The sequence below is a fragment of the Myotis yumanensis genome, unplaced genomic scaffold (assembly GCF_028538775.1).
Source record: "Myotis yumanensis isolate MYYU_CA2020_CCGP unplaced genomic scaffold, mMyoYum1.0.hap1 SCAF_3, whole genome shotgun sequence".
NCBI lineage: Eukaryota > Metazoa > Chordata > Mammalia > Chiroptera > Vespertilionidae > Myotis > Myotis yumanensis.
The window spans coordinates 131,523,056-131,537,038 of NW_027223754.1; the positions used below are offsets into that span (position 1 = coordinate 131,523,056).

At 34.9% G+C, this 13,983-nt stretch overlaps 1 protein-coding gene across 7 annotated transcripts in view; it reads right to left on the bottom strand.

The window, feature by feature from the left end:
• Positions 1-629: 629 nt before the first annotated feature.
• Positions 630-13,983, bottom strand: part of ATP2B1 (ATPase plasma membrane Ca2+ transporting 1) — a 139,271-nt gene continuing 125,917 nt past the window's right edge. For 3 of the 7 annotated variants that reach the window (XM_070409614.1, XM_070409610.1, XM_070409611.1), the window contains 3 exons: positions 12,252-12,434; positions 11,773-11,859; positions 630-3,872 (listed from right to left, as the gene is read on the bottom strand). In XM_070409614.1, coding sequence (XP_070265715.1) covers positions 3,561-3,872; positions 11,773-11,859; positions 12,252-12,434 — 582 coding nt within the window. In that variant the 3' untranslated portion in view covers positions 630-3,560. Of the gene's footprint in view, positions 3,873-11,480; positions 11,533-11,701; positions 11,860-12,251; positions 12,435-13,983 lie in introns of all 7 variants that reach the window. The other 4 variants (XM_070409616.1, XM_070409615.1, XM_070409613.1 and 1 more) reach the window with 4 other exon arrangements.

Consider the following 13,983-nt stretch of genomic DNA (forward strand, 5'->3'; position numbering starts at 1 on the left):
TCTTGTTCAGTTAATTTTACAAAGGGAACTTAATTCAAAATTCAAATGTAATACATAATACATATATAAAACCGAATTTGAAAATTAAAAAACATCTCATGTCATAAATATGATATTTACATATACTCAATAATTTACTAATTTTTACTAATAGAAAAATATGGTATTCATAATCATTTAAAGTTTACTCAGTTATTTTAACAAAGTTGCTAATTTATGTTAATAATTTATTACAAAAGCCAAATGAGGGAAATTCAATTAATTTTGTTACCATAGCGTTCAGGTTATTGCTATTGACAAGTCTGCATAATTTAACAAATAATTAAGCTCTATGGTTAATGTGAAAAACTCAATTTTATAAACCAAACATTCCACTTCTATGGACTGCAGAAATGACCTACTGTGCCACAATGATTAAAGATGGTGATAGGAGAGTAAGAACAATATACCCACTTTTATTCTAAGGGCAAGATCATGCGTACTGGGACACTGATTCACTGTAACACAACCATAACATTTCAAGTACATTACAGAATTTTCATCAGTTAAATTTTAAAAATTTCAAGTAGAAAAAAGTAATTCTAAAATATGTTCTGATCAATTTAAATATCCAAAAAGTTCAGTCCCCATTCAGAAACAGATAAACAGTATATTTATTAAATGAGTTAAGACAAATAAACTTTACAAATAGACAAATAATAAAAGGCTCAGTGGCTAAATAGATGGTAAGCATCATTAAAAGAAATCAACACCATCATGGTATCTCAGTTGGCTTACACGTGTAAAAAGAAATTTTCAAAGAGCAGTTTCACAGAAATGAAGCCAGTTTTTTTTTTTCTTATAAACAAATCACCATTTCTTGGTTCAAAACTGACATCTGTTATGAAAATTACCATATCACATATTTGTAAGATGACAAGGAGTAACTCATCTTCAAAGTGCAAGTTAAGTCTATTTACAACCACAAAAAAGGCAATGATGAGGAGAAAGGATTTTTAAAAAATATACAAAGATTAAAAACATTTGGGATGCAAAATTAAACAATTTTTTGGTTAGAGGATAAAAGAGAAAAAGTGATTGAATTACAGATGCTGATTTCAGCTATACATATATAATGGGATCCAAGATCTTTAACAGCTTGCTTGCATTTTTTTTCTACTTACATAATGCTCTGGAAATTTCTGGTAGAAATTACAGTGTCTCAAAAAGAGAAATACACACTAAGTATGTCTTGCTACTACTTCATGGATGTCATAAGACCCGTTTATGGATTAGAGTTGGTGTAAAAAGCCATTGCCTTGAGTTGAAAAATGAATACTGTAAAAGCTCAATACAAATCCTCCAAAGCACATGCACTTCTAAATCTTTTGGTAAATACATTCATATTTAAGCATAACCAAAATTAAAGAGAAAACTGAAAATATCTCCCTTTTCTCTATTCCCTATGCCTTATAGGCTTTTCTAGTTGATAGGGTCAATATTTAGAGTAGAAAGGGTTCTTCGAGTTAGTCTAGTCCACCACCCTCCTTTAGGATTAATGATTTTCCCAAGGTCATGCAGCACGTTAAAGGCAAAACCGATACTAGAAACCAGGTCTTGACACCTAGCCTGGTATGCTTTCCAGCATATCATGCTATCTCTTTTTACAGTATAATTTGCGTAAATACCTGATGAATAAATGTACAATTACAAATGCTGACAGAGCCAATGTGTTTCTAAGACTTGCAGAGGATTACTGCAAAGAACTGATGGAGAAAAAAAGATTTTCCCCCACCCATCAAAAATATCAAGCACCATCAACTAAATGTTTCTTTGCTGGGTCAGATGTTGTTGTAGTCCTCGCGTAAACTTTATGTCAGCCTGAGGATTGTATATCTGGTGAAATCTGGGCCCTAACACAATGCCAGTTCCTAAAAGGTAAAGACAGAGGCAAAAAAGGGGAGAAAGTAGACAAAAGAAAGAAAAGACAAAGAATCTAATTGGCTTAGAAATGGACATTCCAGCATATGGTTAATTATTATATCTATATCTATATATGACCTTTTTCATCTTTTCATATAATCTCATTTTACCTAAGTTGTTATTTGGCCACTTAAGAATTAAAATAAATGTATCAGAGACAACTGTGGTCAAAAAAACTGTGAGATTATTTTAGACAAACTAAATTCAATGAAGAATATGTTGAGTGGTGAAATTGCGATAATTTTCTTAATCTGGTTCTAGTAGATTATCACCTAGGAATTTAAGCAGTAATTCATAGGGCTGTTATCACCTTGAAACTTACTCCAATTGTGGCTAAAAAGAACAGACTGTTGCACCATATTTGCAGAATTGAGTAAAGAAGCTGAAATGCCTTTTAAAAAAACATTGCCGTGAATTTATTTAATAAAAGGGAGATTTATTTATGTTTACAAACAAGTTTCAAAAACAAAAGGAAAACATGTATGCTTCTACTTATTAACCTTTTTCAAAATGCCAACAGCCCTCATGCTGTATGAAGGTTTCTAAGGATTTATTAGAAAAATCAATACAGTTCACTCACAGTTCACCAAGACATCACTGAACTAACATGTTTAGACAAAAACATAAAGGACTAAGGTTCTCTTGTGGTTTGAGAGCTTGATTTACTTTGATTTGCCTGAAACAACAAAAGCATTTCAAGCATCTTTCATTATGCAGTTGATGTCCCACATTAAACAATCTACCAAATTCTGAACAAAAAGGTTATTACCAAGTTTTCAAAAATTTTAAAAATTAAACAGTTGTTTCAAAACCATTAAGTAGTAAATGTATTTAAGAAACTAATTAGAACAGATGCCATAACTTTATTAGAACACCACTGCTCATGTTTTTTTTGTTTTGTTTTGTTGTTTTTTTGTTTGTTTTTTTAAAACAAAGCATTAGTGTTATCTATTTGGCTATTAGTATTAGCAATTTATCTACAATATTTAACAAGGTAATTGTAGGCAAAAATTTAGTACAGTTTCAATAGAAACACCCTTTTTTAATTTTTCCTGAAAATAGAGCAGTATTTGAAGGACTAATTTTTCTCTGCATCAGTGATAAGGAAGCTTCCCATCTATGAACAGGAACAAAAAAAGTATCTACAAACCTTGTAAACAGATCTGTATCATTTATAAACATAAATAATCCAATTTATTAACAGCCAACAGCAGAAATTAAAGTATCAATTCTATGATCCAGGGCTCTTTGCCTGCCCAGCTTTACTCCTCCCTCTCTCCCATCCAGGGTTGAGATAAACTAAAGCTCTGCTAACATACTGTTCAGGACCATTCTTAGAACTACTGATGATCCACAGGTCCACTTATGCTGAGTTACTGTTCATCTGTCAGTTCATTTCTCCCACCCCCCAAAAAGCACCCTCAGTCTGGCAGAAAGCTTTGCATTTTTTTAAAAAAATAAATCTACATTCGTACAAGTGTGTCTTCTGTTGAAGTCCAAAGACAAGAATACTATCTTGTCCGTCACAATATGTGAAAAGACCCAGTTTCAATTTGTTTCTTTACAATGCAGCTAGTGTGTTAACATTCAGCTTACAATCAGAGTGATGTTTCCAAACTATGTAGTGGGCTTCCTGGGGATGAAGAGGTAGCAGACTTGTTCATTTCTATTGTAAGGTAAATCCCGCTGTCAACAGCATTGTTATTTTTGTTGGGAGAGGGCGGAGGACTGGAGTTACGTTTTGTAGGAGCATCATCTTCAGCATCAGTGTCATCAATAAGGGGGATATGAGGCTCTGAATCTTCTATCCTAAACTCAGGATGTGTCATAAAGTTGTGAATCGAACTTCTTGATTCCGGTTTTTCTAACCCTTCATATAAAGAACTACGAAATGCATTCACCACTCGAATCTGTAAATACCAGGAAACAGAAAAATGTCAGTACGCTATTAGCTTAAACCAAAAGGTGGTGCATTTATGAGTTTGAATCCACAAACAGCTAGGTATGAGTGAATCATATTTGCATGTAATGCAGTGGAACTTGCAATACACTGTAAAAAAATGAATATTTTAGTAGGACACTACAAAACAACAAAACCACATACTCTAAGAATTAAGAGATAAGAATTTGAAGTAATATTAAGAAAATCTCATTGTCACTGGCTAAAATTTAATAGCCATTTTATAGGATTTTTTCCCCTAAGAAAACAAAATTGAACAATAAACAAACAAAACAAAAACTTAACCATACACAAGCTTTAGCTGATTTAAAAAAAAAGTAAATTTGAAAACAATTTAAATAAGTTAAACGAAGTCAAGCACAGAGGGTTATTATTTATCATGCTAGGAATTAGGGTGCCACCAACTATGAAAAAGCCAAGCAAATATAAGCTGAATGCCACAATGAAGTCACATCTACCCCACTATTCCCATGGGGTGTAAAATAAAAATAAAGACAAAGCCCAAACAAATATCTATAAAATGCCATTAAACAGCTATAAATATTTGAGTATATGCCATTTGTCTATGAAGTGTTTTTCTCTACAATAGGTTAAAACTTAAATCAATTTATATATTATAACTCACTAGAAAAAATTGACTTTAAACAAAAACAAAAACAGAAAGACACTCTATGGGATATTTGTGTGAAATAATTCCCAAGGAGAAGACACAAATATTTTTGTATCTAAACATATAGCTTAACAATTCACTCTCTTTCACAGAAGTCTGCTGTATGGATGAAGAGAGATTACTGGGCAAAGCAACTAAAAAAATATCACCACACAAACTGACATTAGGTTTCATTCATTAACCCACTGTCATGCAGACTTTCAAAAAAAGTGGATAAAATTCAAATAGTTGAACATCTACTATATATCAATCTAATGAATCCTGTTTAATGAAGACATCGCTTACACATAAGAGAAGTAACCAACATTGACATTCCAGATAAAAAAAGTAGTCACCAAAATAATCTCAAAATAATAAAATTAATAAATTTCAAACAGACATTTGAATGTATCTTTTCGTAAATATTTTAACATATCCATCATCTCAGTTACCATTTGTGTGTGTAGTGAGAAGTTAGACTTCTACCCTCTGAGAAAGTTCAATTATATAGTATACTATAGTCACCATCCTGTACATTAGATCTCCGTAACTTATCCTGTATAACTCAAACTTGTTACCCTTTTACTAACTTCTCCCCACTCCCCCCTATCCTCTGGGAACCACCATTCTACTCTCTGCTTCTATGAATTTGACTATTTTAGATCCTACTTCTGAGAATTTATCCAAAGGAATGAAAATCAGAATCTTGAAGATATACCTGCACTCCTATGTTGCCTGCTGCATTACTCACATAGTTAGGGCATGGAAACAACTTTACATGTCCATTGATAGGTGAATGGATAAAGGAAATGTAGTGCATTTATACAATGGAAGATGATGCAGCCTTAAAAAGCAAGGAATCCTGACATTTGCAACAACATATGCTCAGTTCTGATTAAAACCTCATCTCTCAAAGTTGTCTTGCCTGATTTACTAGGTCCTGCGTGGGGGCTGTGTTACAACTTGTTCACTCAGCTCTTTATACAGAGAGAAACAGAATAGCATAGTTGACATAGGAAGACAGAGGTGAAATGCCTGAGTGTGAATTCCAGCTTGCCACTTAGTAGCTAAGTGATTTCCTCAACTATAAAATGGAAAATAACAGTGGCATCAACCTTATGGGGTTGCTATGGGAGAATAAATTAGTTTGTACATATACACACTCAGAACAGTGTCAGCTCCCAAGTATCAACATCAGGGCTTCTCACACTTTAATGTGCACAGGAAGCACCTGGGTTCTTGTTAAAATGCAGATTCTGACTCGGGGGGGGGGGGGGGGGGGGGGCGGGGGGCGGGGGGGGATCCTGCATTTCTAAGAAGCTCCCAGATACAGTCGAATCTCTTCGTCCATAATTCACACTTTGAGCTGCAATCACCTACTCTACTTGTGGTGCTACTTTATCATATGCTAATTTATAATTCTGTCCTATCCTTGTGTTTATACTTTAGTCCCTTCACTTGGCAGACTATTACCAGCAAATAGATTTTCCATTTCCTTTACTGCTGTTCCCCATTTCCTAAGACATAGTGTTTTACATATGGTGTGAAAACAATGCTTACTAAATATACCATTATAATCATTCATTTAATTTTTTTTAATGTGAAATCTTGCAAATTTTACAATTCATATATATATGTATGTATGTATGTGTGTATATGTATATACACACACACACACACACACACACACACACATTTAACAAGTATCCTGATTGTCCTAATAATAAACTATGCAGTTAAAAAAGCAAAAAGATAACCTCCTCAAAAAAAGAAAAATATCTGTTGGTGTCAGTGGTCAGTAGGCACAGAGAACACACACTGGAGGATCAGCCAGCAAACCTGGGTGGGTGATGAGAGCTGTCCAAGAGGACCCTGGAGTTGTTACTTCCTTGACTTGGTTGCTGACAATGCTGCTAATAGAGCTAGAGAAATAGTTAAGTTTTCTGTTTTGTTTTGACCAGTGTGGGTAGAGGGGAATAGTAAAGAATCAAGGGGGAAATAAATCAATTTATGGAACATGTTAAATTTGAGGGGCTGCAGAACATCCAAGTGAAGAAAGCTAGAGCTCAGGAGAAAGGCTTGAGTTAAGCTGGCGATGAGGGAGGCAGCAAAGCTCTAGGTTGGGCAGTCTGAAGAGCAGTCAGTGTGTGTGCACACATAATCACACACACAATCCGTGGCAGGTAAGATTACATTCTTTTACCAAAATTTTTCAATTTTTAAGAAAATTTTCTTTCTGAAAGAATTTACTGCATTATCTGAGAACACAGGGGTTGAAAGGTTACTCGACATACTTTCTCTTAACCACTTTATAAATGGTGAAACTGAGCATCCAGGATGGGTGGTTGACCTGTCATGTCACTCCTAATCAGTATCAAAATGTCTTGGAATCAAGTTTCCTGGACTCCCAATTACAGGTTCTTTGAAAGTGAGTAAGAGAACACGTGGACATTAACATTATAGCTAACTTCACTAGAATAAAACACTTTCTAAGGTTAAGGTTAATGCTGTCTTCCTCTGACTTCACTACTTGGCCACATGATGACATGACATATAAAGGACAGCTCAGAATCCTCCAAGGCCATTTCAAAGAACAGTTCTCACATTAGATACATACACAACTAGTAAAATCTAGATTACTCAGGGGTCATTGAAGCAGATTCATTTTACTTTCTACTCATGAAGAACATAAATAAAAAGCTAATCTACACTCGCTGTGATTTCTATTACCTTCTAAATGTACAATTTTCACAGTACAGAAATTCTGAGTAACTAAAAAGCACAACTGTGTGCACAATACCTTAGGTAGGGAACTATTTTACTACTATAATGAATTCAGTTTAAGCAGAAAAATAAGAAATACCCTTAATCAGCATTCTTGACAATCCAAGCCTTATTGTTTATTTTATCCAGTCTTTTAATAATTCCTTTAATATGTATTGAGACCTCTGATGCAAAACATAATTATAACTCCTAAAATTATTGAAATTAAGACAAATCCAATAATTCCTATGTAAAACATATTTTAAAGGGTAAATTCAGAGGAAAACATTGCATGAAGCATATGGCAAACAAAAAAAATCAGTGATTACCATAATCACAAAGTAATTTTAAGAAACTGAAAATGATTATCAGTTTACATTACATACATTAAATTTAAGTAATAAAGCAAAACAAAACCATGTACCCTGCTAAACCACCAATTTTCCTAAATAATAGTCCTAACTTTTGACAGCAGAACATAATAACAATATTATTGCCTAAAACATGACGTGCACAGTTAGCTCAAAATTTGAGACCATTTTAGTCACTAGTTGATATATCTTATCTTCTGCAACAGATTGCCCATTTCTGAAATTTATATTCATCATTCCTTTATTACGTGCACTAACAAAGAACAGCAATGGTAAAATAAAAGATACTATGCAACAAGAAAGAAAATTCTAGGTTGTTTTCCAAAGTTGGGTATTTTCACATCAAATTTTCTCAAAGTAAGACCATCTTGTGTGATGTTTTACTTATCTGGAATAGAGGTTGGCAAACATTTTCTGTAAAAAAACCAGAGAGTAAATATAGCTTTTGTGAGCCATATGGTCTCTGATGCAATCCCTGAACTCTGCCAGTGAAGTGCAAAAACTACTACAGACGCTACTTAAATGACTGGGCATGACTCTGTTCCAACAAGAATTTATTTTCAAAAACAAACCACAGGCCACAGTTGGTTCACAGGCTATAGTTTACCAACCCTTCACCTAGAAGACCAGACTTTCTCTCAATTTCTCCTTTCCAGGAAGGTTTAACTATTAATTCAGTAAAAGAATTTACTAATGGTAGAGACCAATATTAGAACGATATACTTTATAAATAAAGACAAACTATGGAATGTTTTCTCTTGAGATCTTTAGGGGTAAAACTGACTAATAACAGAGGGAAAAAGATGATCTCTCCAGAGATGTTTCAAGTGTAGGATATGACAAAGTTGAAATGGATTATTTCTTCCATGTAGCAAAGCAAAGATTCCAAATGACAGTCTAAGAAGTTTGACATCCACAGACAGTTCTAAGACTGTTTTATATTAGGGCAGGAACACAGTGAGGTAATCAAACCTTTCATTACACATATTAACACTAATAATTAATTCTATATATTAGCTGATGTTCTGTACTACCACCTAACACAAGGCTTCACCAGGAAGGTTAAAAGGCATTTATGGTAACAGCAATATAATTACTGCAACTGGTAGTATACAATGATAACCTCCTGAACAAGAATATACAGCAGCCCTCAATACCTCCTTATGTTCCAAGAACACAGAATATAGAATAAAGAAATAAACATCTCAAACCTTGATGAAGCAACAACTACACACTTGCCCTCAATACCTCTATCATTTTGGTCACATGCACCCAGCAATTCAGAAATCCCAGGCATATTTATGCATCAGAAAAGAGCGTGGGGCAGGTGTAGATGAGTATGTCTTAAAACAAAGTTGGTGACTGATCTGATTATTTAATATAAGGCCAGAACACAATTATACAGAGAAATATATTAAATATAGTATACCTAAGGTCATGTGATACCCCTACAAATAAAAAGTCAATAATTTAAAATTTTGCTGATATAAGAATAAATAGAATACATGCCATCCAGGTATGCAAACTTATCAGGAAAGTTTAACAGGAAGCTAATCATGAGGAAACAAATTTAGAATGTAGGATACCTTACAAGACAATTGGCTTGGATTCTTCAAAGAAGTAAATGTGCTGAAAAATAAAGGTAGAAAAAATGGATCTACATGAAAGGAGACTAGAGACTCCTAACATATTGTCGATGATCCTTTCTTGAATCCTGTTTCAAAAAAGACATTAAGGACATTTTGGGGGCAGTTTATATAAGAGACTTCTTATTCTTAACAGGTATACGCTGAATTAAATATTCAGAGATGAAATGTCATGATATTTGCCACTTTCAAATGGCTCAAGAAAAAGTATATATTAATATATAGATAAAGCAGGTGTCATGAAATATTAAGTGGTAAATCCAGATAAAATTATTCATCTATTAATATTTCAACTTGTCCATTTGAAATTTTTCAAATTTAAAATTTTGAGTGCAGGGAGACTCTTTCAGGATAGAGTCTCATTTCGGATCCTTTTTATAGGATATAAACAGATCCTTACCATCTATTCCAGCCTCATTACTCCTTACATCTCATTACTCTCTTAGTACCAAACTATGTACTGAGGCCTGCTTTCCCCAGCTGAGCAAATTTTATCAAGAATCAGCCCAGAAGTCATTTTCTTCAGGTAAATTTTCCTGACTTCCCAGGGTATGATAAGGACCCTATAATAATATTCTGTGTTCTATTACCACATAGTAATTTTCAACTAGTTTGTTTTGCTTACCAGACTGTAATGCCTCAAGGTTCTAGTATAACCCTGGCATATGGTAGGCTTTCTGCACATGAAACACTAGTGGTAGATGAAGAGATGAGTTGTAATAAGCCCTCCAGAGCCAGGAATCATGTAAAATCCAGATATACGGAGGGAGGGATGCAACTGTCCCAGGTATAAGGTCAGGCCATTTACATATACCATGTCTTTAAGGTAGGCTTTTTTGTGTGTGGCTTGTTTTAAGAATAGTTTATTGATCTTTAGAGAGAGAGAGAAAGGGAGAAGAGAGAAACATTGATGTAAGAGCGTAACACCAATCGGACTGCCTCCTGTATGCCCCCTACTGGGCATCGAGCTGGCAACCTGGGCATGTGCCCTGACCAGGAATCCAACCGGCAACCTTTTGGTGCACAGAATGATGCCCAACCAAGTGACCACATCGGCCAGGGCTCAGAGTAGTTTTTGAAAGAATGATTCCTGTCTGTCCTTGTCTGTAGCTTTAGTGCCCTGTCGAATGTCACAGGGCAGTTTGTCCTCAGAGCACTCGCCTGCTCTGTGCTCTACATCATGCTGCCTCTGCTTATTAGCCATGAACAAGTCATTTCAGCTCCAAGTCAGGTCTCACAGTACAACTGGGAATAGTTCCTGTTCTGCCTGTTTTACAACACTGTCAAAAATAACAAATGAAAATTACTTAAGCAAACAGTGAACAAAAAGGCACTGAATAAACAGTCCTCCGTAGAACAGCATTGTTTTCTCCATCAACTCATCCTCTCTCTAGCTTTCCAAGGTTCCTCTGGTCCTTAACTGGCTAAAGACCAAATAACAAAGACAGGTCTCTCCCCAAAAGAAGATTAACCTTAGGTACCTTAGCTGACTTTGGGGGTGGGGGTAAGGGGTACATAGGCTTATATCTTTAGTGTCTCCATTATACAGAGAATCTACCACAAAATCAAGTTCCTAATTCACAATAAGAACAATATAGGTTTTTGCCATTTACTAAAAACCTGTTATTCTAGTCAGTTAATGGAAAGTATGACATGAAACAATTAATAGTACATTTCCCTTACTTCTTTGGAAAACTTAAAATAAAAGATTATTTCTTATCTAGGATACAATTTTAAATTACATGGATTACACAAATGAAAGGAAAAGGTAAATACCATACAACTATGAAGCTTACACAGAGCCCCTTACGCCAAGGGGAAAAAAAAATCCAAAACAAGGCCGCAAAGACTAGGCTAAGAAGGCAAACAATGGGTATATACTGAGAACTTTTCTTCTTACTTTCCAACCTCAATAAGATAAAAGTCAAAATGCTAAATTCATTTTTAGCTTTAAAAACACAGTTTCTTGGTTCTGTTAGGTCAGCTTACAATCACATGCTTCTGGGGCACCATGCAATATAAACATGTTTGAAGGCATATACTCAAAAATTTATAGTAGTTTCACAAATTCTAAGCTACAATTTTATTCCCCATATTAAAGATCAGAGTTAGCATAGAGACAAGCTCACAGATTTGATATCTAATCGTTGGTTGCAATTGTTCCACCTGTTATCTAGCCCTCTAAAAAAACAAAACAACAACAATGACAACACTTTGAGGTCTCAATCCACTTTACGCAAAGAAAGCTTTATGAAAAGCCTGAACATGAATTTAAACATTAAGGAGAAAATGAGAAACGTTAGGTGTGTGAAGTAGGAAATGTTAATTTCATGCACTTAGGAACACACACTCACACCCCACAGTAGTAGAAGCAGTAGAAGAGGAAAACACTACATGTGTAGGGGTAGAAATATTTGTTACATCATGATGCTGGCTGGCGATGGAGGGTTGCCGCCTTAGAGCCCCCTGAATGGAACTTCCACTCTGGAAAGCATTCACTACATCCATCTGCAAGGAATCAGAGATTGTGACAGCTTGCTCAGCAAGAGAGAGAGAGAACAAGAGAAAGGACCATTCCATCTATCAACATATAAAAAGTAAAGAAAAAAAGGCACTTTTTACAGAGCAGATAAATAGGCAAGAGTAGTATTTTGTGATGGGGGGCGGGGGGGGGGGGAAGCTAGGAAAAAAGGAGCTTAGGGGCATATAGACACATTCTTTCATGATCAGTTAAAACTTTCACTCATTCCAGGAAACAGAATTATTTTTCAAAATAGTAAGTTTTGCGGGTTGGGAGGGCTAGAAAGGAAGTTAAGGAGTGTTCAAACCTCCTCCCCAATTCCAAAGCCCTGGCTGGCTCCCATACCCATCACCTCTCCTACCTCTCTCCAGGCCCATACCTGCGTCTGGATTCTGTTCAGACCTCTAAACCACAAGATCTGGCCACGCCGCAACTCCCTCTCAGCGTGATCAATCTCTTCCACGTCCTCTGCTAACTCCTCCTCAGGTATTTCTTCCTTTTGGGTTCCATGACCAGCTTCTTTTAGGAATTTTAAACGGCTAGTTGGAATTGTTGAAATAAGCTACAACACAGGGGAAAGAACTTGAAATAAATCATATCAAGTACAATTAAACTGGTCAACTTTAGTACAAAGGGAATGAAAAGGTGCAAGTGTAACTAATTAACTTCACCAATGAAGCAAGGAGATCCTATTCATCAGAGGCTTTTTTACTAAAAACAAAAAATATTCCTCTCTTAGCTGCACCGAAGATTTAAGTCTGAAGGGTAAAAGTGTTCCTAAATGGAAATAACCTGATTCCAATTTTTCATACTTTGGGACATTCATGATGGTAAATTTTAAAACCATTCTTTGACATGTATTTACTTGAACTCATATTAGTTATATTTATTTCAGATAAAATAAAAATGGCAAATAGTCTTAATAGATGAAAAAAATTGTATTTCATTTGTGCTTTAAGAATTCAATGAGAAAAAACATACCCAAATTCCAAAAATCTCCAAGGTTAAACTAAAAATAGTGTTTTGTTTATTAAATGCACTTATTTTTATAAAAGCAACTATTTAAAAAATCGTGTTAACACTGACTGATAATGACACCAAACAGGAACAGATGCCCCAGAAAACAAAAAGGATATAAAAACACAAACAAATATTTATTAACATATAGATGTTAGCAGCCATTCCTTAAAGAAGTCGGGCTTATCAAAGGAAAACAAGCATGCAATCAGAATAAAAACTGCTTAGGGAATTTCTAGGCAATCCACCTCATTTCACAGAGGTGAAACAGGCTCAGAGCCCTGGAGGAGACTTGCTCATGGAGTGACTAAGACCCTAGGTCGCCTAAGCACCAAATCAGTGCTTTCTACCATCGCACTTAAATTCAATAGACAATGTCAACCAAAGAAGGTAACTGATGCCTGTTGGGTATGTATGCTATACTGAATTTCCTCTTCCTGAAATTAGCCAGATTTGGGGTGAGATTGTGGGTTCTGTTCTGCCTATGAGAGAACATTACATAATAATTAGAATGGTAATGAAAAAAGAAAGGTGGGCCAAGTATGGAACCACTTAAAAGAAGATCTCTATCAATGAGGCATTCAAAATGAGTAAGAGAAACCTCAGAACCTAGAAGCACAATTTAAAAAAAAAAGGTGAGACAAAAGATTAACTTCAAGAAAAACCTGGAAGTTTTCTTGCAGAACGACAATAAATTAGTTTGCACAAGTTACACACCATAACATGATGTTAACCTTCATTTATAAAAACGTTAGTATAGATTCTCTACCAGTTAATTTTATAGTAATGGTAATGGGCTTCAAATGAACATACACACCATTAACACTTCTCTTTTAAAAATAATGACATGTACTTGCATAACCAAGTCAGCTGCCTATAATAAAGATGAGGTATATCTCATTTTTTAGGCATTGTATTTTATATACACACTGTTAAAGCCATTCAATTAAATAATTTAAAATGTCATTTTGTGGCCCATTTTTTCCAGATACCATTATTTTTATGGAAACATTCTCTACGTAAACTGAAGCTCAAGATTTTTCCTACGCTACATATTGGATTAAAGTACACAAAAAATTATATAATGTAAAGAA